Below are 27,227 nucleotides of genomic sequence, written 5' to 3'. Positions count from 1 at the left end.
AACACATCCTTAACACTCAATCATTTTATCCCAGATTATGCTGAGTTCTTGTCTCAGGGGAAACACCAAAATCCATGGAACTGCTCTCATTTTTTATCCCCTAAATGTCACTTTAACATAGGAAATGTCCATTGTGGGGTTATTTGCATTTAAACACAGGCCAATGACAAAAGCTAAATTAAAACATAATTATCAAGGTAATGGAAAGATATCCTAATCTCTTAATTAACAAGACTATCAGGAATATTTTGAATGTCCAATCACTCTAGGAGTCCCAATTCTCTTAAGGTAAGAACTTCAGGATTTAAACAAACTCAATGTGAAAAATAAACATTTATTACAAAAATTAGTTTTGACATTTTAAAGTGAATGCAGACAAGGTGTTTTCCAGTTCAAAAGGTCCGTTGTAAGCTAGAGAAGTAAATTCCAAGGCTGGCAATAACTGACTCATATTCTTCACAAGTGGCCTAGACAATAAGGAACCATTCACCTCAAATTCACAGAGCCATGAATCACCTCTGCCTCCCCATGACCTTTTCCATATCCCTCCTACTCTGTCTTCCAACCATGACACAGAACTGAAACATACATTAAAAATCTCATCCTTGGCTAGGCACGGTGGCTCACATCTGTAATCCCATCACTTTGGGAGGCCAAGGCAGGCGGATCAAGAGGTCAGGAGTTTGAGACCAGCCCGACCAACATGGTGAAACCCTGTCTCTACTAAAAACACAAAAATTAGCCAGGCATGGTGGCACGCACCTGTAATCCCAGCTACTCAGGAGACTGAGGCAGGAGAATGGCTTGAACCCGGGAGGCGGAGGTTACAGTGAGCCAAGATCATACCACTGCACTCCAGCCTGGGTGACAGAGCAAGACTCCGTCTTTAAAAAAACAAAACAAAACAAAACAAAAAACAACAAACTCATCCTTACTGAACCATTTCATAAGCTCTACTTTATTTGTCTAGTTGGATTTCATTTCTTCTGGAAAATTTATTGTTTATTGGCATGTGACCCTTGACTGATGGCTTCATTAGCATTTTGTTTTTCTTTTTGGATCCTTAATAGAAAACTCAATTCTGTTAGGGATTTCCAAATAGGATAGGGCAAAGTCGCACTTAGTACATCCTCCACAGAAAGAAAGAAGCAAAATCAAGCCAAGAGGGCCCTTTATTTGTCCTCTTGCTAAGTTAATAAATAGACTGGTGGATGGTGGTAGATGGAGAAACAAAAATGTAAGGGCAGAGAAGGGTCCAAATGGGGAGGAGGAAAGCAATGACAGCCAGGCTGTCCGGCTCATTCCTGTTCATTCACATGCAGACCACCCATGATCTGGTCTTCAAATTTCTTCTGAATTCCACCCCACTAAATACAGTAGCAATTACTACTTTAAACTACTACTAAAGCACTTGTTCTCCAAATGACCTGAGAAATCTCCTTGCCTCAGCTCTGGGACAGTAGTTCCTACAGCTGTAGGGAGGTCTGTTAATGCACCTGGCTGAACAGGAGGTACAAGAGTAAGTACCTTCTCCTCTCACTTGGTGGAACAGGCCAAGGAGATCCCCCAAGTACAGCATCAGCTTCACCCTGTGTACCTTCCTCCAGCAAAGGAAGGCCTGGCCACAAGAGGGCTCTGGAATGAGGGCCTGAAATTCAGAAGCTCTGCCTTGAGATAAGAACCAGGAAGGGGCAGGACCAGGCACTGGGAACCAGCCCCAGGTTGCTGGGAAGCAAGGCTTTGAGGCATTTTCCTGTTGTACAAAGGAGCCTAGGAACCCTCAAAGACCTTTTCCCCTACTTACTTCCCACAAAAAAGAGCCTTGACAAACCAAGGTTTTATTTCCAGCAACATTCAGCTGATACAAACACATAGAAATACAATCTCACCAAAGAGCTAAGAAGCCCTCCAACACACGTCCAATTTCAGCATACAGCTAAGACTACACAACACACACACAAGCTCAACAAAGAGCTAAGACCACTACACACATCTCCACAGCACCACAGGCACATCTCAAAAGGGTCTGTCCAGTAGTTCCAGCCAAGGGAAGGGTGATGGCCTAAGCCACCAGCTCCAGCTTTCTTTTCTTTCTTTTTTTTTTTGAGATGGAGTTTTGCTCTTGTTGCCAGGCTCCTGAGCAGCTGGGATTACAGGCATGCACCACTATGCCTGGCTAACTTTGTATTTTTAGTAGGGTTTCTCCATGTTGGTCAGGCTGATCTTGAAGTCCTGACCTCAGGTGATCCGCCTGCCTCAGCCTCTGGGATTATAGGCGTGAGCCACTGCACCCAGCCTCCAGTTTTCTTTTCTTTAGAGCAGCGGTTTTAAATCCTTTTTGCTTCAAGTTCTCTGAAAACTTACTATGTTCTCCACAACAAGAGCTCCCATTTTCCACAGACACAGTCAATGTCAGTCAGCTTGTATTCAGGAGGACAGGGCAGAGGGATCCCAGTGGCACTTCCCATGGGAACACAGAAGAGAGTGGGCCCCAGAGATGGAAGGACCCCAGTGTCATCACCAAACAACCATTTCAGCCGCTCTAGCCTCTAATTCCCGCTCTAGAACAGCTGGCCCTGGTCGTCAGTACACAAGGAAAGAGCCCAGAACCAAGCTCAAGATCCCTATTCAAAGATCCCTGCCAGCCAGGTGGGCAGTTGAGTGCAGATTCCTGCGACCCCTGCCATTTTTGCTGTCTACTTAGAAGGGAAGTCAATGGCATACCCAGGATTCCTTCCTGATCCCTCAAAGAAATGGGGAATAAACACTTTAAACAAGTTCCAGGCCACTCAGCAGTGGTAGGAAAGGGAGGGAGGGCATGAAGGAGGATGGGGCACATAGCTGACATTATTAAAAACACATCCGAAGAAGTAGGGGGCCCTGTGGGGTGTAGAAGACAAATAAGGCATCCTGTGAAACTATAGACATCAGGGGCCAGAGTCCGGTAGCACCTGAGTAAGGCAAATGCAGATGACAGGCGGTGAGCCGACCAGGCTCACACCAGGAATGATGAGGTCTGTTTGAATTCTCCCTGCAGAAATAAAACATCCAGTCAACTCTCAATAGTCTTCTTTAGCTGATAATCCCCAAAACACATAAACATGGGCTAGAAATCTCCTCACTCCAGCCCCAGGTGGCCCACCCCTGCCCAGGGGAGGCATACTCACTTCACTTCGGGCACTAGGCTGGCTGTAAATCACCTTCTTACTCGAAGTCCTGTGAACAAGCCAGAAGACAGAGACACTCAGCCACCTAGGTGCTTATTAACCTCTCCTTGCCAACTTTTAAGGCCAGAAGCGAGAATGCTACAGAAGCACAGAGTGCGCAGCAGAAAGGTATGGGTGGGGGTAACAGGACAGGCCCAGGGCCAAGGCCACAGAGAAAGGGCTGGATATCCAAATGCCTTCCCTCCAAACTGGTTGCTTCTGCCTTCAACCCATTCCCCCAGGCCCACTTCAGCTTCAAACCACATGCATCCATGCTCTCAAACTTGGAGAACCCCAGGACAGCACCTCACTCACCCTTTCTTTGTTCCTGTAAGAGAAGAAATGGGATCATGAGTGTCAGCAGGACAGAAGACAGCATGGCTCGGGAAGATGGAGGGGCAGGCCCCCAGCTCTTGGTGTTAGATGGGTGATCAGTGTTCCCCAGGGGACAACACCCACACACATGAGCACAGTATCAGGGTCAGTACTCAGATGACACCCATGCCAGGCCCTGGGATGGGGGCAGTACAAAGGAGAGCCTCTGGGGGCAGATACTTACTGTCAAAGTGGCCTCGGCTATAGGCAAACCAGATGCCAAAAACCAAGATTCCCAGGAGAATCAGGGTTACAAGGACGGCTGCCACGATGACCCCCACATTCCGCTCCACTGCAAGACACAAATGAGAAGTCAGGCACGGGGATACTCACTCACGGTACCTACAGTATCACCAATGGCAGGATGAAAAGCAGACCCCAATCCCCACCCCAGGTCTGGGCTCAAGCCCTAACTCTCACCAGCTTCCATGCGCACAGCATTTGAAGTCATGGGTGTCCCATACCCATTCCGTGCCTCACAGCTGTATTCTCCAGTATCAGAGGCTGACAGGGGATCAAAGACCTGAGGAAGGAAAACAAATTGGCTTCCTGCTTGAAGAAGCAAAATAGACATTTTTTAATGTCTCTTGACCCCAGTTCCAAGTTCACCCTGTTGCCTGTTCTTCCTCCCACCTTTTGGGGTTCTATAACTGCATCCCCCACACATCTTTCACCACCACCCCATCCATACCAGCTCTCCTGTTGTGGGATTCAGGACATAGGAAGAGTTGCTGAAGGCACGGGTGCTTTTGGGATTCGTAGGCATCACTATCCCATCTTTGAACCAGGTGTATTCAGAAGGTGGGGAACCATCTTGTTCTGAGCATGTCAGCACTGCCCGGTTCCCAATGGTGGCAGAGGAGGGGATGTTAACTGTAGGCTTGGATGGAGGCACTGTGGAAGAGAAAGACAGAAGGTGCTGAGTACAGGGTGGGGGCTGCTTGAGTCTAAGTAACCAACTACAATGGTACCCCCAACTACTCAGCTCAAGCCTCCTACTCTCACCATGCCCCTGGTTGCCACCTAACCAGGGGCTCATCCCCTCTCTGGCAGCTCCAGGACTCTGAATAGCCCACCTGTGGGTATTCTCACCATCAAAGAGCTCCAAAGTGCAGCAGAGCCTGCTATGAGAAGTAACTAACTCCAGGCCCACCCAGAAGACATGGGGCACGTACCAAGCACGATGAGCTTGACCTTGACCTCCCCATAGCTGTTGCCGCCTTCCTCAGAGACCATACAAGTGTATGTCCCAGTGTCTTCCCGTGTCACGGACTTGAAGGTGATACCAGTTGGCAAGAAGGTCACCCGGTCCTCATAGGAAGCTACCACAAGAGGAGGCAAGAGCAAGGACAGAGTGAACTGGAGAGCTAAGGGAGGCTGATGAAGGGGGCATCCAAGGTACGCAAGTGCTCTCCTCTTCCCCCAGAAAGGGGGGTAGGAAGGCCATGAGGACTTCAGCCCCAGGGTGTGCCCTGGGATAAGGGCACAAAGTCTGGATCGTAGAATCCAGGCATCCCTCCACAACCTAGGCAATCAGGAAGGAGGAGAAGCAACTCACCTGTGATCTTGTTATTATAGCAAACGAGTCTGGTGGTGTCTCCTTGGTCAAACTTCCACTCCACACGGGGAGAAGAAAAGCCCGAGTAGGCACAGGACAACTTCACAGCTGCAGACAGGGTCAAAATGAGCCAAAGGAGGAAGCAGCAGCAAATACACGAGATGGGGAACAGCCCCAAACTGCAGGCTGGGCTGGGTGCTCTCTAGATCCCCAGGCGGCCGGCAACTGCTCACCCTCACACCCTCCATGGCCCCTCCCAACTCACGATTATTCTCAGGAATTCTGACTTCAGGTTCAGAAGAGTGCACTGTAACACTGCCCAATGCCAGGGAGCCTGAGGAGAAAGAAAGAGGTGAGCCCCGTCAGGAGTGGACAGAGAAATGCCAGGAAGAAGGAGTCACAGACCCAGTGGACAGGGCTTCTCCATTCACAGACCCTAAGAGGAAGGGATTCGAGACTCATGCTCCCTCTGGCTCTCACACTTTGTCACCATGATCCTAAATGTCTTCTTTAAGTGCTTTTTGCTACAATTGCCGGCTAATACTTCTTTTATCCATGGGAATGCAGTTTCTTTTGCTTCTAATTTTTCTCTCTGTGACTCCCAATAATCTAATTAGATTTCTACTAGTCCAAGGGCAGCTTCCAGAATGACATTTCACTGTTCAGAGAAAGCTTCTCAACAAATGATTGCAGCCACTTGTCAGGACAATCCTGGAAGGAAGCCAGCAGGGCTGGAGGCAAGGGATGGAAGGGAAGGGCAGAGCCATGATGAGGATAATAATAATACTTGACATTTGTGGAGCATGTGGTGCTTTTAAAATTGTTTTCGCGTACATTATGACACGTTGCATCATTTGATCCCGGACACAAGCATGACAGATCGGCAAGATGTATATTATTATCCCGAGTTTACATGAGGAACTGAGAGTACAAGAAGTAAATGTGCCTAAGATCACACAGCTGGGGCCAGGTGCGGTGGCTCAGGCCTGTAAACCCAGCACTTTGGGAGGCTGAAGTGGGGAGGTCATGAGGTCAGGAGTTCAAGACCAGCCTGGCCAATATGGTGAAACCCCATCTCTACTAATAATACAAAAATTAGCCGGTCATGGTGGCACACCTGTAGTCCCAGCTACTTGGGAGGCTGAGGCAGAAGAGTCGCTTGAACCCAGGAGGCGGAGATTGCAGTGAGCCGAGATCGCGCCACTGCCCTCCAGCCTGGGCGACAGAGCAAGACTCAATCTCAAAAAAAAAAAAAAAAATCACACAACTGGTTCTGAGGTGAAGCTTGCACTAGAAGTGGGTTCAGATCACCTCATTAGAATATTCTACTTGCCAAATGGAGAAGGAAAAGAAAAGATAGTGTGTGCTGGGTGGAGGGAGGGAGAAGCAACAAGGCTAATTAAATAATATGGGGGAGGTGCATCAGGGTTCATAGGAGGGACCCACAAAGGTCAAATTAAGAACCAGTGACCAGGGATTCTGGGACCACATGATGCAGCTACAAACCTGCACTTACACAATTATTCTCATCCATGTTTTCAAAGTCAAATTCATGAAATATCCTTTTATTTGTAGCTTCAAGTCAGGACCCTGTCTTAGATAAATGTTTGTAGAAGTCAAGCACATCCGTTAAATTCAAGTACATTTTTCCTTTACTTAATTATGCACATAACTGAATATGGTCTCTTGACCTCTGAGACTCCCCTTCCTCTCTGAAATATGAAATAGATGTGCTCTAAAGTCCTTTAGGTTCTTTTTTTAAAATTTTGGCATTAATGTTTAGATAATATTTGTATACATGTATTTCAATCTGAAATAATAACACTATGAATTAGTCCAGATAAGTATTCTCTCTCCCATTTTATAGATAAGAGACTAAAGATATAGGTTACTCCTATATCCTTTTTTTTCTCTTATTATACTCTTTATTTATTTGTTTTTGTTTTTTTTTTGAGACGGAGTTTCACTCCTGTTGCCCAGGCTGGAGTGCAATGGCGCTATCTCAGCTCACTGCAGCCTCTGCCTCCCAGGTTCAAGTGATTCTCTTCAGCCTTCCAAACAGCTGGGATTACAGGCGCTTGCCACCATGCCGGCTAATTTTTGTATTTTTCTTTTATTTTTTGAGACAGAGTTTCGCTCTTGTTGCCCAGGCTGGAGTGCAATGGCGCAATCTCGGCTCACCGCAACCTCCACCTTCTGGGTTCAAGGGATTCTCCTGCCTCAGCCTCCCAAGTAGCTGGGATTACAGGCATGTGCCACCATGCCCGGCTAATTTTGTATTTTTAGTAGAGGCGGGGTTTCTCCATGTTAATCAGGCTGGTCTCGAACTCCCGACTTCAGGTGATCCGCCCGCCTCAGCCTCCCAAAGTGCGGGGATTACAGGCGTGATTAAGCCACTGCACCTGGCCTAATTTTTGTATTTTTAGTAGAGATGGGGTTTCACCACGTTGGCCAGGCTGGTCTCAAACTCCTGACCTCAAGTGATCTGCCCGCTGCAGCCGCCCAAAGTGCTGGAATTATAGGCGTGAGCCACGGCAACCGGCCTAATTTTCTTTTTTTTTCTTTTTTGAGACAGAGTCTCACTCTGTCGCCCTGGCTAGAGTGCAGTGGTGTGATCTCGGCTCACTGCAACCTCTGCCTCCCACGTTCAAGAGATTCTCCTGCCCCAGCCTCCTGAGTAGCTGGGATTACAGGCGCCCGCCACTACGCCTAGCTAGTTCTAACTAGTTTTTTGTATTATTATTATTTTTTTTTTAAGATGGAGTTTTGTTCTAGTTGCCCAGACTGGAGTGCAGTGGCGCAATCTAGACTCACCACAACCTCCGCCTCCCAGGTTCAGGAGATTCTCCTGCCTCGGCCTCCCTAGTAGCTAGGATTACAGGCAGGCGCCACCATGCCCGGCTAATTTTGTATTTTTAGTAGAGATGGGGTTTCTCCATGTTGGTCAGGCTGGTCTCGAACTCCTGATCTCAGGTGATCCACCCGCCCTGGCCTCCCAAAATGCTGGGATTACAAGTGTGAGCCACCGCGCCCGGCAATTTTTTGTATTTTTAGTAGACAGGGTTTCACCATGTTGTCCAGGCTGGAATTTTTTTTTTAAGAGCTGGGGTCTTGCTACATTGCCCAGGCTGGTCTAGAACTCCTGGCCTCAAGCAGTTATCCTGCCTTGGCCTCCCAAAGTGCTGGGATTACAGATGTGAACCATCACGCCTGGCCATATAGCATGGTTTTCAAAAAAGAAGGGTATAGGCTGGGCACGGTAGGTCACACCTATAACCCCAGCACTTTGGGAGGCCAAAAAGGGCAGATCACTTGAGGTCAAGGGTTTGAGACCAGCCTGGCCAACATGGCGAAACCTTATTGCTACTAAAAATACAAAAATTAGCCAGGCGTGGTGGCGCGTGCTACCTGGAAGGCTGAGCAAAGAGAATCACTTGAACCCGGGAGGCAGAGGTTGCAGTGAGCTGAGATTGTGCCACTACATTCCAGCTTGGGCAACAAAGTGAGACTCTGTCTCAAAAAAAAAAAAAAATTAACCAGGCATGGTGACACATGCCTGTAGCCCAGTTACTTGGGAGACTGAGGCAAAAGGACTACTTAAGCCAAAGAGTGTGAGGTTACAGTGAGCTACAATCACACTAATGCATTCCAGCCTGGGTGCCTGGGTGACAGAGCAAGACCCTGTCTCTAAAAAACATAAGAAAAGAAAACCGAGCTGTTTCTTAGAAAAACCATAGGTTTAATGAAAAAAAAACTAATAAAAATATTTCTAATGATATTATTTTATTTACATATTTGCCATTACATTTTTAATGTCAAATTTATGCTCAAATGTAATAATAGATATGGAGGCTGAGCACGGTAGCTCACACCTGTAATTCCAGCACTTTGGGAGGCCGAGGTGGGGAGATTGCTTGAGGGCAGGAGTTCGAGACCAGCTTGGCCAACGTGGCGAAATCTCGTCTCTAGTAAAAGTACAAAAACTAGCCGGGGGTGGTGGCACGAGCCTGTAATCCCAGCTACTCGGGAGGCTGAGGCAGGAGAATCACTGAACCCAGGAGGCAGAGGCTGAAGTGAGCCTAGATAGTGCCACTGCACTCCAGCCTGGGTGACAGAGCAAGACTCTGTCTCAAAAATAAAATAATAATAATAATAATAATAGATATGGAAATTAAACCAAAGAGCTTTTATTAAATTTAAAATTCTTCCTGAGGACACATAAGTCTCCTCCCTTCCTCCCTCCTTCCTCCTTCCCCTCCCTCCCCTATCTCCTCCCTCCTTTCTCACTCTGTTGCCCCGGCTAGAGTTCAGTGGCACCATTATGGCTTACTGCTTAGGGCCCAGTGTTGGCCTGCTGGGCTCAAGTGACCCTTCCACCTCAGCCTCCTAAGTAGTTGGGACTACAGGCCTCTGTCTCCCAGGTTCCAGCAATTCTCCTGCCTCAGCCTCCTGAGTAGGTGGGATTACAAGCACGAGCCACTATGCCTGGCTAATTTTTTGTATTTTTAGTAGAAACAAGATTTCATCATGTTGGCCAGGCTGGTCTCAAACTCCTGACCTCAAGTGATCCACCCGCTTCGGCCTCCCAAAGTGCTGGGATTATAGGCCTGAGCTACCGCACCCGGCCTGCCCAGCTAACTTTTACAATTTTTTTGTAGAGACCAGGTCCCACTATGTTACCCAGGCTGGCCTCAAATTCCTGAGCTCAAGCAATTCTCCTGCCTTGGCCTCCCAAAGTGCTAGGATTACAGGCGTGAGCCACCATGCCTGTGGAAGTCTCTTACTCAACTCTCATTAAGAATGCTAATAGGCTGGGCATGGCAGCTCAACAGCCTGTAATCCCAGCACTTTGGGAGGCTGAGGCAGGCAGGTCACCTGAGGTCAGGAGTTTGAAACCAGCCTGGCCAATATGGCGAAACCCCATCTCTACTAAAATACAAAAATTAGCCGGGTATGGTGGCAGGCAACGGTAATCCCAACTACTTGGGAGGCTGAGGCAGGACAATCACTTGAACCCGGGAGGCGGAGGTTGCCGTGAGCCAAGATCACACCACTGCACTCCAGCCTGGGTAACACAGTGAGACTCCATCTCAAAAAAAAAAAAGAGGGGGGGCACTTCTGTTCCAAAGTGTTCCAAAGCTGTCTGTGGGATAGGCTGAGGCCTCACCAGGACTATAACGCAAACTTGGCCTCCCCCTCTGTCCAACTTTGCTTCCTTCCCCTCCTTTCCATGGGCGTGGATCCCAAGTGCACTCCCTAATAAATGTCTTGTATGATTATTGACATCTCAGAGTCAGCTTCCCAAGAACCCAACCTATGGCACCACCCAAATGAACAGCAGCATCTAATTAGACTAAAAACTAGCCTTTGAAATAAACACACATATACACACAAATCACAACATATGAATTTGATGGTTGTTCCTCCACCACTTCTGGGTTTAGCTAAAGTTCTTTGTTGAGTCCTCTCAGATCATCACATTCACACCACATATATACAAACACACTGGGCTACAGGCATATTACCCTTTTCTTCATTAATCCACACTGCCATCACCTGGTCTGGGCTTCTGTTCTTTTGTTTCAAATACACGAACCTCCGCCTTAGTGTCCTCCCATCCACCTCTGTTGCAGGATTAACTATGTCTGCCTGTGACCTGACTGTGCCAATACTCCCAAGGTCTATTGTGATTGCCTATCACATCATGAGTCAAGGCCAGCCTTATCACCATGCCCTTCCCATTCACCACAGGACACCTCAGCCATCCTGGTCCACATTCCCCTTCTCATTCTTGAACAGGCCCCTGGAACCAGACTGCCTGCGTTCAAATCCCAGCTCTAGGCTGGGTGCGGTGGCTCATGCCTGTAATCCCAGCACTTTAGGAGGCGAAGCAGGTGGATCACCTGAGATCAGGAGTTCGAGACCAGTCTGGCCAACGTGGCAAAAATCCGTCTCTACTAAAAAATATATATATAAAAATTAGCCGGGTGTGGTGGCACATGCCTGCAATCCCAGCTACTTGGGAGGCTGAGGCAGGAGAATCGCTTGAACCTGGGAAGCAGAGGTTGCAGTGAGCTGAGATTGTGCCATTGCACTCCAGCCTGGGCAACAAGAAACTCCGTCTCAAAAAAAAAAAAATGCCGGGCGCAGTGGCTCATGCCTGTAATCCCAGCACTTTGGGAGGCCAAGGCGGGCGGATCACCTGAGGTGGGGAGTTCAAGACCAGCTTGACCAACATGGAGAAACCTCGTCTCTACTAAAAATACAAAATTAACCAGGCGTGGTGGTGCATGCCTGTAATCCCAGCTACTCAGTAGGCTGAGGCAGGAGAATTGCTTGAACCTGGGAGGCAGAGGTTGCAGTGAGCCAAGATCGCGCCATTGCACTCCAGCCTGGGCAACAAGGGAGAAACTCTGTCTCAGAAAAGAAAAAAAAAAAAAAAAAATCCCAGCTCTGTTACTTACTAGGCTATGTGACCTGGACAAGCCACTTGGCCTCCTCAAATCTGAGTTTACCCATCTGTAAAATGGGGATAATAACAGTTTCTACATCAAAGGGCTGTTCTGAGGGCTAAACAAGCTAATACTGTACAAATAAAGTGCTTAGAGCAGTGTCTGAACAGGAAGCCCCAAGTAAGTATTATATTTTATGATTATCATCATCTGTTCATAGGCCCTTCTGTACACATACTTCTTTCTGACTTCAATGTTTTCTTCAACAAGACATATAAATAAAGCCTGAAAAATGCCTACTCCAGCCTACCAAACCATATCTCCCCTGTCATTGCAGCTGCCTTGGGAAGGCGGCCCCTTCTCTAGAACCTTCACAGCTGTACCAGCAGAGCTAGGAGCTTGCTCTCACTGAATCCAATCTACATCAGGACACTCACAGTTTCCCTGTCCATCCTCCTCATCTATTTCATATTTTCCCGTGCCTCTTCACAGCCCCCCTTTTGCACTTAACCTTGGGCCCATACATACCATACTGTACACACACATACAAATGTCCTACTGATGTACGTGGTAAACCAATAATAGAAGGAAATTCCATCCTTTCCATTGTCAAGTTTAATTTTCTCTAAGTTCACAACAAGAAAAGCCACAAAGTTAAAGGCATCAACAGATTTTTGGCCTGCTTAGGTTTTGGGCCCATGTATAGAAAGTCCATTCTCCGGCCAGGCGCGGTGACTCACGCCTGTAATCCCAGCACTTTGGGAGGCTGAGGCAGGCGGATCTCGAGGTCAGGAGATCGAGACCATCTTGGCTAACATGGTGAAACCCCATCTCTACTAAAAATACAAAAAATTAGCCAGGCGTGGTCGCAGGCACCTGTAGTCCCTAGTCCCAGCTACTCCGGAGGCTGAAGCAGTAGAATGGCGTGAACCCGGGAGGTGGAGCTTGCAGTAAGCTGAGATGGCACCACTGCACTTCAGCCTGGGTGACAGAGCGAGACCCCGTCTCAAAAAAAAAAAAAGAAAGTCCATTCTCCATTCCACTACTGGATGAAGTGCTAGCATTTATTGAGCACATACTATATTTGAGGCACTGTTGTAAGCATATTATATGTAATATCATTTAATCCCTGCAACAGCCTTTAGAGTTGGGTGATTCTATCGTTATCACCCATATTTACATGGGGAAACGGAGGCCCAGAGTAGTTAAGTAACTTGGCTAAGGCCACACAGTGAGTGGTAGTGCAGATTCACACCAACGCAGTCCAACTGCAGAGGCTATACAATGCTACACTATACTATACAGCCTTCCTAAAAATGCAAATCTGATACCTCCTTTAAGCTTTTCATGATTCTACATTGCTTATATGATAAAATCCAAATTTTTCTGCAAGCTAAGAAAGTTCCAATAATCCCTTTACTCTGCCAAACGCCCACCTCCCTCTCTCCCCCCAGGAAGTGCTGGAAGAAAGTTCTAGCACTATCTGACCCCTTGATAAGGTTATCGTCTTCATCACCCACTCTACTGTTGCAATTTACCCTCTAGCAATACAAAACTACTTAAAATTCCTAGCAAAGTCTGGGCTGTTTCACAATCTCTGCCTTTGCTCATGCTATTCCTGCTATGTGGAACACCCTTTTCCTCCTCTTTATCTGGGCAGCAGTATTCATCCACATTATTTTCTGGAAAACGACCTCCCACATGCCCAGTCCTCACCATAGCCTCACCTAAGCCTCTTTCCTAGGCTTTAATTATCCCATGCAAAACACTGTCAAAGCAATTCCCACATTATAATGACATCATCTGTGTACAAGCATGTCTCCCATGGTAAACCCCAAGTGAAAAGGGACCATGTGTTATTTAATATTCTCAGTATCCCACACTTAGCATAATAAAACTGGTACAAGTTGACATTCAATAAATGTTTTCTCAGCCTGGGCAACACAGTGAGACCCCCATCTGTACCAAAAAAAAAAAAATTAATCAGCTGCAGTCATGCACGCCCATGAACGCCTGTAACACTGAGGATGTAATTCCTGGAAATTACTACGTACCTGAATAATAATAATGAAACAACTGTGGCAAATAGTATTTTCCAAAACAGCCACATCTATCTATATATTTATCTCCTCCCCCATGCTCTACTTACATTGTGACTGAGGTGGAGTCTAAGTTAAGTTTCCTCCCCATGGGCCGGGTGCGGTGGCTCACGCCTATAATCCCAGCACTTTGGGAGGCCGATGTGGGTGGATTGCTTGAGGTCAGAAGTTTAAGACCAGCTGGGCCAACATGATAAAAATTACAAAAATTAGCCAGGCATGGTGCATACCTGTAGTCCCAGCTACTTGGGAGGCTGGAGAACCACTTGAGCCCAGGAGGTGGAGGCTGCAGTGAGCTGATATGGTGCCACTGTACTTAGTCTGGATGACAGAGCAAGACTCTGTCTCAAAAAAAAAGTTTCCTCCCCATGAATCTGGCAGGGTCTTATGATTGACAATGGCATAATGGTAGAAGTGGCATATTATTAATGTTAGGCCTTATATGCATTTTCTCACTAAACTCTTAAAAAAAAAAAAAAACCTATGAGACAAGTACCATTGAAGATTGAAGTACTACCGTTACCATTTCATTTTACAGATGAAAAAACTGAGGCTTAGAACAGTTGACCCAGGCCAGGCATAGTGGCTCACACGCGTGTAATCCCAGAACTTTGAGAGTCCGAGGCAAGCGGATCACAAGGTCAGGAGTTCGAGACCAGCCTGGCCAACGTGGTGAAACCCCGTCTCAACTAAAAATACAAAAATTAGCTGGGCATGGTAGCAGGCGCCTGTAATCCCAGCTACTCAGGAGGCTAAGGCAGGAGAATTGCTTGAAGCCGAGAGGCGGAGGTTGCATTGAGCCAAGATTAAGCCACTGCACTCCAGCCTGGGTGACAGAGCGAGACTCCATCAAAAAAAAAAAAAAAAAAAAAAAAAAAAAACAGTTGATCCAAACCATATGGCTACAAATAGCAAGGTAGGAATCTTAACTCTGCCTGATTTTGAGGCTCTAAAACTATTATGCTATATGTAGCTTTATTGGACAAGCAAGGAAATCCCATGTATCTTTCAAGATCCTGTTCAAATGTCTATTGATCTCTTATACCTTTCCTCAGTCAAAATTAATCTCACCCCAATTTCTAGGAATATAGCCTAAGAAAGCAATCAAAGGTAAGTTTAAAGATTTTGGCTGGGTGCAGTGGCTCACGCCTGTAATCCCAGCACTTCGGGAGGCTGAGGCGGACGGATCACTTGAGGCCAGGAGTTTGAGACCAACCTGACCAAAATGGTGAAACCCCATCTGTACCAAAAATATAAAAATTAGCTGGGCGTGGTGGCAGGCACCTGAATCCCAGCTACTTGGTAGGCTGAGGCTTGAACCTGGGAGGTGGAGGTTGCAGTGAGCTGAGATTACGCCACTGCACTCCAGTCTGGGCGATAGAGTGGGACTCCATCTTAAAAAAAAAAAAAAAAAATTCATGTACAAGAACAATTTAACGTTATTTAGGTTTCATTGTTCGTTTTTTTTGGAAACTGAGTCTTGCTCTGTCGCCCAGGCTGGAGTGCAGTGGCGCGATTGTGGCTCATGGCAACTTCCACCTCCCAGGTTCAAGAGATTCTCCTGCCTCAGCCTCTCAAGTAGCTGGGATTACAGGCACACACCACCATACCCAGCTAATTTTTGTACTTTTGATAGACACGGGGTTTCACCACATTGGCCAGGCTGGTCTCAAACTCCTAGCCTCAAGTGATCCGTCCGCCCCAGCCTCCCAAAGTGCTGGGATTACAGGCATGAACCACCATGCCCAGCCAATTTAATGTTATTTAGTATAACAAAGAAAAAAAAGAAATCTAAATGACCAACAAAAGGTGAATAAGTAAATTATGATATAGCCATACTTTAGGAATAATATAGAAAGGACCTTAAAGTATATTTTGGGCCAGGCGCGGTGGCTCACACCTGTAATCTCAACAATGAGAGGCCGAGACAGGTGGTCAGGAGTTCAGGACCAGCCTGGCCAAGATGGTGAAACCCCGTCTCTACTAAAAATACAAAAAAATTAGCCAGGCGTGGTGGTGGGCACCTGTAATCCCAGCTACTTGGGAGGCTGAGGCAGAGAATTGCTGGAGCCCAGGAGGTGGAGGTTGCAGTGAGCCGAGATTGTGCCACTGCACTCCAACCTGGGTGACAGAGCGAGATTCCACCTCAAAAAAAAAAAAAAGTATATTTTGTAGGAAATATAGACATATCTCACACATTAATTCATAAAGACTAGAATGAAACACCAGTAATAAGTGTTTATCTCTAGATAATAGAATTACATGTGATTTTATTTTCTCCATAGTCCTTTGCATTTTCCTATTTTTCTACATGGAGCATGTATCACTTTTTTTAATAAAACAAAAAGCTTATCTCTTTAAAAAGTTACTCTCTTCTCCTCTATGCTCCTAAAACATTTTGTACTTTGTTGACAGCCCCTGGCACACGCTGCTCTGTACTCTACCTAGTCAATACGTGTCTGCAGTTTCTTGAGTTCTGCTTGTATCCTTCCCTAGCTCCCAGCACTACACTTTGCACAGAGGAGGTGCTCGATGAACTGCACCAAAGCACTGCTGGGGTGAGAAGATGGTCACAGAAGGCAGAGGCCTCCAGACTCTTAACAGAACCCACCAACAACCATCCCTTGTACGTGAAGCGTCAGGTCAGACCCATAACAGAAAAGGACCTACTTCCTTCTACTACTTTGCTAAGAAACCTTTAGTTTTTTCTAGATATCCTGTTAATTATTAGAATTTTCTGGCCAGGTGCAGTGCAGCAGCTTAGGCTTATAATCGCAGCATTTTGGAAGGCCAAGATGGGAGAATCACTTGAGCCCAGGAGTTCAAGACCAGCCTGGGCAACATAGAAAGATCCCATCTCTATGCCTCAGGGATATCAATAACAAAACATAAAAGAAGAAATACAACATAAAAAAGAATATAAGAAATTTTAAAAAGAGAGACTGATCTCTATAAAAATAAAAGAAAAAAAGAATTTTCCTTGAGTTGCTTTTGTGTCAAGTTTGAATTAATTAATTTTATTTATTTATTTATTTATTTATTTATTTATTTTGAGACAGAGTTTTTGCTCTCGTCACCCAGGGTGGAAAGCAATGGCATCATCTCAGCTCACTGGAATCTCTGCCTTCTGGGTTCAAGCAATTCTCCTGCCTCAGCCTCCCAAGTAGCTAGAATTATAGGCACCCACCACCATGCCCGGCTAATTTTTGCATTTTTGGTAGAAACAGGGTTTCACCATGTTGGCCAGGCTGGTCTTGAACTCCTGACCTCAGGTGATCCACCCGCCTCAGCCTCCCAAAGTGCTGGGATTATAGGCGTAAGCCACTGCACCCGGCCGATTTATTTATTTTTAACTTTAATTTTAGGCTCAGGGGTACATATGCAGGTTTGTTATATAGATGAATTACATGTCGTCGGGGTTTGGTGTAAAGATTATTTCATTACCCTGCTAATAAGCAAAGTACCCAAAAGGTAGTTTTTCTATCCTCACCCTCCTCCCATCCTCTAAACTCAAGTAGGCCCTGGTGTCTGTTGTTCATTTAGAAAAAAAAAAAAGAAGAAAGAGGAGGAGGGGGAAAAGGAGGGAAAACAGTCAACCAGTCTCTCTCTGGTTTTCTCTAAGAATTCAGCCAAACTTCCCTCTGGGCATATGAGACTCACAAGACCCCCCAGTTGCCAGGGAGCTGGAGCCCTGCAATAGGAAGGATGAGTCAGGGCCTCCTCACCCCACCAGCTACAGCATACCCAGTTTAACTTCATGTTTTCCCCCTAATCTCTAGCACAGTGCTCAGAACATAGTAAACACCAATGTTTGTTGGATTAACAAGTGAATTTCACACTGCAATACAATTAGAACCTGGACCTAGAGCTTCCACTCTGGTTTTCCCCTTCCTCCCCACCACTCACCCTGTAGAGATTGAAGTAACTCCCATAAGGGTTGGCCTCCTCGTAAAGATCAAGAGGCTCCACTGGGCCAGGGAAGTTCCACAGGGAAGGGCCTTTCCGGGGTTTGGGGTAGAACAGTTTAGAAATGTGTGAGCAAGAGGAAGGCTCTGTGAGGCCAACAACAGGCTGGGCTATGTCTAAATAGCCATCCTTGGCTGCACTTTCAGTGATGTCGATCAGCTGGCTCGGGTCCTCTGAGGATGGCAGAAAGTGGTAATGGCAGGGTAAGACAGGCTCGCTTTCACTCCCTGGCTCCCTCCCGTCCTCTCTGCAGAATTTCCGGTTCTACCTGCTCAGCTCCCCCGCCACCCCATCTTCCCAGTGCAAGGGAAGGTCGAGCCTGCCAGCGCAGGACTTACTTCAGGGGCCCAGCACCCACTTCCTGCCAGCCAGCTGCTTCCTCCTGTTCCGCCCCTACATTGTGAAACAAATGACGCAGCCGGACTTTAGACAGAAACCCTGCTTATCAGGGAGTCCAGGCAGATGAACTCTGGGTTCTCAATGCCAGGAAAACCCTAGTGTGTATCCACTCTCACAGTATGTGTTCACTCATACTGCTCTCCACAACCGTCACACAATAGTGAAACCTCATCCTCAATTATGTTGGACGCAAGGTCATCCAGGTCTTTCCTGAATCTCTGAAACAGAAACTGGTTTGAGTTTAGAGATCTCCAGGGTCTCTAGTCAAACCTAACACATGTGATAAACAAGTCTCATTATTCCTATCACATAAAATGTGCATGGCATTTAAATCTATTTTTGGGTGTGGTGGAAACGTGTGTTGCCCATTTATGTGTCCACAGAACAAGTGCAAATTGAACTCAGCTGACTTGGAGGGGGGTGGGATGTATCCTAACAGCCAAGGCCACAATCCCTAGAAACCAATATGGGCCAGGTGTAGTGACTCATACCTGTCATTCAGCATTTTGAAAGGCCAAGGCAAAAGGATCCCTTAAAGCCAAGAATTCAAGACCAGCCTGTACAACAGATGAGACCCTGTCTGTACTAAAAAAATAAAAAATTAGCCAGGTATGGCTCACCACTCACACTTGCCTATAGCCTCAGCTATTCAGGAGGCTAAGACTGGAGGATTGCTTGAACCCAGGAGGTCAAGGCTGCAGTGAGGCCAGGCACAGTGGCTCATGCCTGTAATCCCAGCACTTTGGGAGGCCAAGGCAGGCAGATCACTTGAAGTCAAGAATTCAAGACCAGCTTGGCCAACATGGTGAAACCCCATCTCTACTAAAAATACAAAAATTAGCCGGGCAGCTCACACCTGTAATCCCAGCACTTTGGGAGGCCGATGGGGGCAGATCACAAGGCCAGGAGATCAAGACCATCCTGGCTAAGATGGTGAAATCCCATCTCTACTAAAAATACAAAAAAAAAAAAAATTAGCAGGGAATGGTGGCGGGTGCCTGTAGTCCCAGCTACTTGGGAGGCTGAGGCAGGAGAATGGCGTGAACCTGGGAGGCAGAGCTTGCAGTGAGCCGAGATCACGCCACTGCACTCCAGCCTGGGTAACAGAGCAAGACTCCATCTCAAAAAAAAAAAAAATTAAATTAAAAAAATATATACAAAAGGCTGGGCACAGTGGCTCATGCCTGTAATCCCAGCACTTTGGGAGGCCGAGGCAGGCAGATCACGAGGTCAGCAGATCGAGACCATCCTGGCTAACACGGTGAAACCCCGTCTCTACTAAAAAAAATACAAAAAATTAGCCGGGAGTGGTGGCGGGCCCCTGTAGTCCCAGCTACTCGGAAGGCTGAGGCAGGAGAATGGCGTGAACCCACGAGGCGGAGCTTGCAGTGAGCCGAGATTGCGCCAGTGCACTCCAGCCTGGGCGACAGAGCCAGACTCCATCTCAAAAAAAAAAAAAAAATATATATATATATATATATATATACACACAAAAATTAGCCAAGAATGGTGGTGCACGCTTGTGTCCCAGCTAGTCGGGAGGCTGAGGCAGGAGAATCACTTGAACCTGGGAGGCAGAGCCTGCAGTGAGACAAGATCACGCCACTGGACTCCTCCCTGGGCAACACAGCAAGACTTTGTCTCAAAAAAAAAAAAAAAAGGCTGCAGTGAGCTATGATCATGCCATTGTACTCCAGCCTGGGCAACAGAGTGAGACCCTGTTTCAAAAACAACAACAACAACAACAAAACTCCATGATATATGTATATAAGCAAGATGTAGAATATATGTAGTATGCCTCTTTTTGTGTCAGAAAGGGGAGAAAAAACAAGTATTATTTATATATACTTGTATCTGTAAAATGAAACACTGAAGAGACATTAGAAACTATTGGGGTTTGGGGTGAACAGGAGCAACATGGGAATGAGATACCCCACCCCTTTGATATCATTTTAATTATAAAACCATGTCAATTAACCTATTCTAAATAAATTTTTTTTTAAAAAATCACAGTAGCTCTATCTTGAATCGGAACTGGGCTGGAGACTCCACAAGACATGATCACAAAGGAACTGAAGAGCAACATGGTGAGGTAAAAGTGGTCTGGAGTGGCCAGGTGCAGGGGTTCATGCCTGTAATCCCAGCACTTTGGAAAGCCTAGGCAAGAGGATTACTTGAAGTCAGGAGTTCGAGACCAGCCTGGCCAACATGGTGAAAACCCGTCTCTACTAAAAATACAAAAAATTAGGGGCCGGGCGCGGTGGCTCACGCCTGTAATCCCAGCACTTTTGGAGGCTGTGGCGGGCAGATCACGAGGTCAGGAGATCAAGACCATCCTGGCTAACACAGTGAAACCTCATCTCAACTAAAAATAGAAAAAATTAGCCAGGCATGGTGGCGGGCGCCTGTAGTCCCAGCTACTCGGGAGGCTGAGGCAGGAGAATGGCATGAACCCGGGAGGTGGAGTTTGCAGTGAGCCGAGATCGTGCCACTGTACTCCAGCCTGGGCGACAGAGAGAGACTCTGTCTCAAAAATAAATAAATAAATAAATAATACAAAAAATTAGCCGGGCGTGGTGGCGCGTGCCTGTAGTCCCAGCTGCTGGGGAGGCTAAGGCAGGAGAATCGCTTGAAGCCGGGAGGTGGAGGTTGCAGTGAGCCAAGATCATGCTACTGCATTCCAGCCTGGGTAACAGAATGAGACTCCGTCTCAAAAAAAAAAAAAAGTGATCTGGAGCCAGAAGGCAAAGACTAAAGGGCACTGAAATTCCACTGCCACTCGTTTCCTAGTTCCAGGTAGAACTAGGAAGTGCCAGTCACCAGTTTCTAGTTTGGAGGGAACAATTCACTCCTGGGAGTAGAGGGAGAGGAAAGGAGGAGTGACTCACCAGTGTGGGGAAAAGCAAGGGAGATCAGATTGTTACTGTGGCTGTGTAGAAAGAAGTAGACATAGGAGACTCCATTTTGTTCTGTACTAAGAAAAATTCTTCTGCCTTGGGATGCTGTTAATCTATGGCCTTACCCCCAACCCCTTGCTCTCTGAAACATGTGCTGTGTCAAACTCAGGGTTAAATGGATTAAGGGTTGTGCAAGATGTGCTTTGTTAAACAAATGCTTGAAGGCAGCATGCTCCTTAAGTCATCACCACTCCCTAATCTCAAGTACCCAGGGACACAAACACTGCGGAAGGCCGCAGGGACCTCTGCCTAGGAAAGCCAGGTATTGTCCAAGGTTTCTCCCCATGTGATAGTCTGAAATATGGCCTCGTGGGAAGGGAAAGACCTGACCGTCCCCCAGCCCAACACCTGTAAAGGGTCTGTGCTGAGGAGGATTAGTATAAGAGGAAGGCATGCCTCTTGCAGTTGAGACAAGAGGAAGACATCTGTCTCCTGCCCGTCCCTGGGCAATGGAATGTCTGGGTATAAAACCAAGACATTGTACGTTCCATCTACTGAGATAGGGAAAAACCGCCTTAGGGCTGGAGGTGGGACATGCAGGCAGCAATACTGCTTTGTAAAGCATTGAGATGTTTATGTGTATGCATATCTAAAAGCACAGCACTTGATTCTTTACCTTGTCTATGATGCAAAGACCTTTGTTCACGTGTTTGTCTGCTGACCCTCTCCCCACAATTGTCTTGTGACCCTGACACATCCCCCTCTCAGAGAAACACCCACGAATGATCAATAAATACTAAGGGAACTCAGAGGCTGGCGGGATCCTCCATGTGCTGAACGCTGGTTCCCCGGGTCTCCTTATTTCTTTCTCTATAGTTTGTCTCTGTGTCTTTTTCTTTTCCAAGTCTCTCGTTCCACCTTACGAGAAACACCCACAGGTGTGGAGGGGCAACCCACCCCTTCACACCAGTCTACGGTTTTGAGGTATGCCTGCCCCTGAAAGGGCAAAGCTAGAAGGGCTTGAGTCAGAAACATCAATAGGAAACACTGGGACTCAGAGAATGACCCAGATGCAGGGCAGCAGTTCTGCCCTGCCCACCCGGAACTCTTCAGTGATGATACCACACTCAAGGAAGGGCAGGGGAGCAAATGCCAGCATTCCAACCCAGGTTTCCCTCTCTCCCCTGTGGTTACACTGTAAGTTGACCTATCCACACTCACCTCTACTGTGTCTCTCCCTACCTGGTAGACAGCTGAACCTTTTCTAAGGGACAGGTTCCCTAGGGAAAGGGAGGCTAGTACTCTGGGTCATCAGTTTTACTTTTCCCAAGTCCAGCTCTCCTAGTGTCTACCCTCTGGATCTCTGCCCCACAGGGTCAGGGTTTCCCCTCCATTAGGTTCCCCAAGCTGGGGCCAGGCCTTTGCCTGACTTGTCGGTCCTATCTTGCCTTTTCTACTTCCTCCCTGACAGCAGAGCCCACAATGAAGAACAGGGAGAACATATGGGCAACCTATCCACGCCTCTCAGGGACAGTGGACAAGCTAGACACCCAAGAAAAAGCTCCTGCTTTTTGATTTCTGACTCTGGCCATTTGGGATCTCCCTGCTTCCTTTTTTACCTACTCAGCTAGGGACAGCATTCTGGCATTCTTCCATCCTCACAAAATCCACAGGGGATAACAGCTGCCCAAAAATAATCCCTTCATGTATATGTAATGTAACTATTATGCTGGTTGATCCTCATGACAAAGGTGGGACAAGTATTACTGCTATTTTACAGATGAAAAGACTGAGCTACTGCCTAAGATCACAAACAAGGCAGAGAGAAAGCCAAGCTAGAATGCAGGTATGGTGCCCCAGCTCCCATTTCCATCCTCATTTGCACTAACCAAATCACTCCCCTCCCCCAACCCAACCCCAGATCTAGCCTGATTTAAAAGTTACAAGGTCAGTTCCTCCATCCCCTGGACAAGTCACTTCCCAGGACCCACTGTCCTAACAGGCTAATGCGACATCATCTCAGGTTCCCTCTGCACTACTGTGGCTTGGTTCCCTGAAGACACCTCCAAGCTCAAAATGGTGTTATCATGACCCTTCCAGTGCCAGTATATGATTATTTTAGGATTATCATAAATAATACAGGAAATTAGAGGGAGAAAAAAGAAAGGAAGCAGTGGCAAAGGATAGGGAGTAAGCAGCTCCAGGAAGCTTTTAAGCCTGACAAATACTGTCACAGACAAACACTGTTACAAATACAGTCACTCACCTAGAAGAAACTTCTGGGCTTAGGGGAAAAATACTGGCACAGTACAAAGGTTGGAAAAACCTTTAGTACCAGAACCACATAACCAAAAATTGACTATGGGTGTCACTAGCAGTTCTAAAATACAGGCAGAAGTAAAATAGGCAAGGGGTAGGGAAAAAAGGGAAATTAAAGAAAAGGGAACTCAAAGAGTAGAAAAAAAGGAAGACATGGCCAGCCGCGGTGGCTCACACCTGTAATCCCAGCACGTTGGGAGGCCGAGGCGGGTGGATCACCTGAGAGCAGGAATTCAAGACCAGCCCGACCAACATGGTGAAACCCCATCTCTACTAAAAACAAAAAATTAGCCGGGCGTGATGGTGCATGCCTGTAATTCCAGATACTCGGGAGGCTGAGGCAGGAGAATCGCTTAAACCCGGAAGGCGGAGGTTGCGGTGGGCCAAGATGGCACCATTGCACTCGAGCCTGGGCAACAAGCGAAGCTCTAACTCAAAAAAAAGAGGGAGACATGAATGAAGAAGCTAGTGGGAAAGTAAGTTTAAAGGTAAGTAAGACAGTAGATTCTGAAGCAGTATCCCAAAGAGTTCTTGTGCTATAGGGTGCCTGAGATGCTGGATCCAAGAATGGAAAAAGGAAAAGCAAGTCAAGAGGGTTTGGTTCCATTCCCAGGTTCCACCCCTAACTCTATTGTCATTGAAGTCATTTCCCCTCTTGGACTTGTTTCCTTATCAGTAAAATAGAAAGAGGATGATATATGCCTCTGGTCCAATCTCTCCCAAGGGTTTATGTTGTGATAAGGTAGAAATGAGCAGTCAATCCATCTAAGGGCAGGGAATCTACATACACCAAACTGATTGTAATCATTCATTTATTTAACACTTTCTAAAACAAGAACCTTGGGGGTGGGGGGAGACTCATGTAGAACACATACTGACACAACTACTCACACAACGACACGCAAACTCAAGAATCAGATAAACACACAGGTACTGCCACAGGTTGACTAACGCACAAACCAACCGACTAAACGCTCAGCCCCACACAAACACATCTCGAGACAGAGGCATGCCCTAGCAAGTGAGCCTCATTGTTCCTCAGGAAAGGGAGTTTACAAAGGAAACAAAAACTCTCATACACAGCCAGAGGGAGGGCAGAGCTCTGGCTCTGATGAGAATCCAGCCAACCAACAGATACACTCTCCCCCTGGGAAGAGTCACTCAGTCAACAACACGTATTAAGGACTCCTGAGGTAGTTATTCCATAAAGGAACTTCGCTGGAACCTCTGCTGCACTTAGAGAAATTTCAGGTTTCTATTGCATTTCCTCTTTAGACTGTGCACCCAGACATTTTCCCAGAGCAACCGCCGCAATTCAAAGATTCAGAGGAGCCAGAGACTCCTTCAGCAAAAGCTAGGGAAAGAGACTTCCACCCCAGACCACCTCCATTTGATTTTCTTCGAGGACCGTTAAAGGAGCCAAGGCTCCCGGCTGCGCAGCGGGGTTCGTGGATGCTGGGTGGGCGTTGGAGGGGCAGGCTGGCCCTTCCCAGGTGCGTGTGGAGCGCGCGCTGGGTAGATGAGTGTGGAAGGGTCCTTGGCCCGACGGCCCTCTCCAGTGAGGACGAGGAGTGTACCTCTGGTGTGTGCAGATGGGTCAGCTCCCTCCTGGTGGCCGTGAGGGGTGCGGTCACAACTCACCAGTGTGGGGGAGGGGAGCCAGCCACTCACCCAGCTGTGAGAGTGGTGAAAGAGGGACCAGCCAGGGGTGGAAAAGATAATTCGCAGAACGATATAGGAAGGTTTCTGAGCTCCTCCCCTCCCGCGGGCTAGGGGCGTGGGGAGAGCCTTCCTCCAACCTCTGACCCGACCAACCGATTCCTCCCGAAACTCTGGGAACTTACACAACAGGATCGCCAATATGAAGAGGCACAACAGTTTCCTCTCGACTTGCGCCTTTGTCCCCATCGCGATCAGGCTCCCGACACAACAGCCGCCGACGGACTCCGGGGAACAGACACAGCTCCGCGACTACAGCGCGGGGACTGAGCCAGCCGCCAGGTGGAACCCCGCCCGGCCCCGCCCTCCGCGCCTGATTGGCCAGCTCCCCACCCCTGCACGTTCCGATTGGTGTAAGGAACCGCTGCTCTTCAGAACGAGTCACCTCGGCCAGGTGTTACCCCGCCGCCACTCCCCGCCTCGGCGCACTGGCGCCTTTCCCCACACGAGCTGCCTCAGATTGGCCCAGGAGACTGTCGCGTCAGGAGACGAATTCCGCACCTTCAGCAGGTGACGGCCCCCTGATTGGTTGGTGTTCCCGAAGTAGCGACTTCCTGACTGGCTGGGTTCTCAGTTGGAGCTGGAGGGCTGAGAAGTACCTCTAAGGAGGAAGTAGGAAAGGCAGTCGTGGTGTGGGATTTACGGAGACCGGCTTGGCTTGGGGTTTTGTGTTTGTTTGAATGTAAGTTGCTTGGTGCAACTGCACCTGCAGTTTGGTCCTGCAGAAACTTTGGTCCTGCCTCTTGGCAAGTAAAAACCAAATATTAATATGGGAGGGTAGGGGAGAAGACCCGGAGAGAAATGGAATGTTACTTTGACACCACCTCCAAACTGTTCCTCTGTCCACCCCACCGGCTTTGAGAGATGAGCTACGCTGGGAGGAAGAAAGGGAAAAAAAAAAGAGAAAGGGAGCACTCAACTGGAAAATGGGAGCCTGGGCAGTATAGTCCCAGCTACTTGGGAGGCTGAGGTGGGAGGATGGCTTGAGCCCGGAGGCGGAGGTTGCAGTGAGCCTAGATCGCGCCACTGAACTACAGCCTGGGCGACAGAGCCAGACCCTGTCTCAAAAAACAAACAACAACAACAAAAATTAAAAAACCCACAACAACACAACTTGGGAAGAGCAGAATTACATTATCTCAAGAAGAAAGTTAAACAGATGTACACAAAACACACCCAAATGATACAAACTGAGCTGAACATGCTCTAGAAACATCTCTGGGTGACTGGATATGTCCTTTACACATATTTGATCTGTGAACAGGTCCCTACATTTCAGAATTGTTTGTTTTCTCATTGTGACTAATAGTTGTGTGCTGACTAAGCCACCTTTTTTCTATAGACAATGTTGATACTCAAACTTTCTGTTAATATTTATATTGCTACATCATTTTTAATTGAAATTCATGCTCAACACCTTTGCTAGTTGTAGTTTCTATTTTACGATGATTTAATTTTAACTGTACTAAGCATATGCAGACTGTGGGAAAAAAACTTCCTTAGCATTACCTCATTGCAAGAGAAAAGACCACATTTTTATCCAAAAGAATGGTATTGTTTGACATTTTGCCTTTTTCACCTTTGCTCTCATTCCTTTGTCCCCATCTCTTTGGCCAAAGTTCTGCTTCTGGTTCCATTCAATTTAAACCACCTACTGGGTGCTTAATAGTCTTGGCCGGGTGCGTGGCACACGCCTATAATCCCAGCACTTTGGGAGGCCGAGGTGGGTGGATCACCTGAGGTCAGTCTGACTAACGTGGTGAAACCCTGTCTCTACTAAATACAAAAAAAATTAGCCGGGCGTGGTGGCACATGCCTGTAATCTGAGCTACTTGGGAGGCTGAGACAGGAAAATCGCTTGTACCTGGGAGGAGGAGGTTGCAGTGAGCTGAAATCGCGCCATTGCACTCCAGCCTGATGGGCATCAAGAGCGAAACTCCGTCTCAAAAAAAAAAAAAAAAGAAAGAAAGAAATTTAAAGTCTTGGAGAAAGGTATATACACTGACAGCTGGGCTCTGTGACGTGTGCCTGTAATCCCAGCTACTCAGGAGGCTGAGGCAGGAGGGGAGGATCACTTAAGGCCAGGAGTTTGAAACCAACCAGAGCAACATAGGGAAAAGACTCTGTGTCTAAGAAATTTTATTTATTTATTTTTGAGACGGAGTCTTGCTCTGTCGCCCAGGCTGTAGTGCAGTGGCGCGATCTCTGCTCACTGCAAGCTCCACCTCCCTGGTTCA

At 47.3% G+C, this 27,227-nt stretch overlaps 1 protein-coding gene across 2 annotated transcripts; it reads right to left on the bottom strand.

The window, feature by feature from the left end:
* Nucleotides 1–314: 314 nt before the first annotated feature.
* Nucleotides 315–25,492, bottom strand: F11R (F11 receptor). Of its 2 annotated transcripts, XM_003811856.5 has the most exons (10): nt 25,116–25,492; nt 5,405–5,473; nt 5,140–5,247; nt 4,757–4,903; nt 4,273–4,475; nt 4,002–4,104; nt 3,766–3,873; nt 3,522–3,534; nt 3,168–3,216; nt 315–3,031 (listed from the first exon to the last, which is right to left on the bottom strand). In XM_003811856.5, the coding sequence occupies exons 1-10, from the start codon at nt 25,177–25,179 to the stop codon at nt 2,996–2,998; spliced, it is 900 nt and encodes a 299-aa protein (XP_003811904.1). In that variant the 5' UTR covers nt 25,180–25,492; the 3' UTR covers nt 315–2,995. The 2 variants fall into 2 exon arrangements, with proteins under 2 accessions (XP_003811904.1, XP_054968514.1); XM_055112539.1 differs by lacking the exon at nt 3,522–3,534.
* Between the last annotated feature and the right edge of the window lie 1,735 nt (nt 25,493–27,227).

Source organism: Pan paniscus, chromosome 1 (assembly GCF_029289425.2).
Source record: "Pan paniscus chromosome 1, NHGRI_mPanPan1-v2.0_pri, whole genome shotgun sequence".
Lineage (NCBI taxonomy): Eukaryota > Metazoa > Chordata > Mammalia > Primates > Hominidae > Pan > Pan paniscus.
Note: the sequence above shows the minus strand (reverse complement) of the source record. Positions and strands in the feature narration are given on the sequence as shown.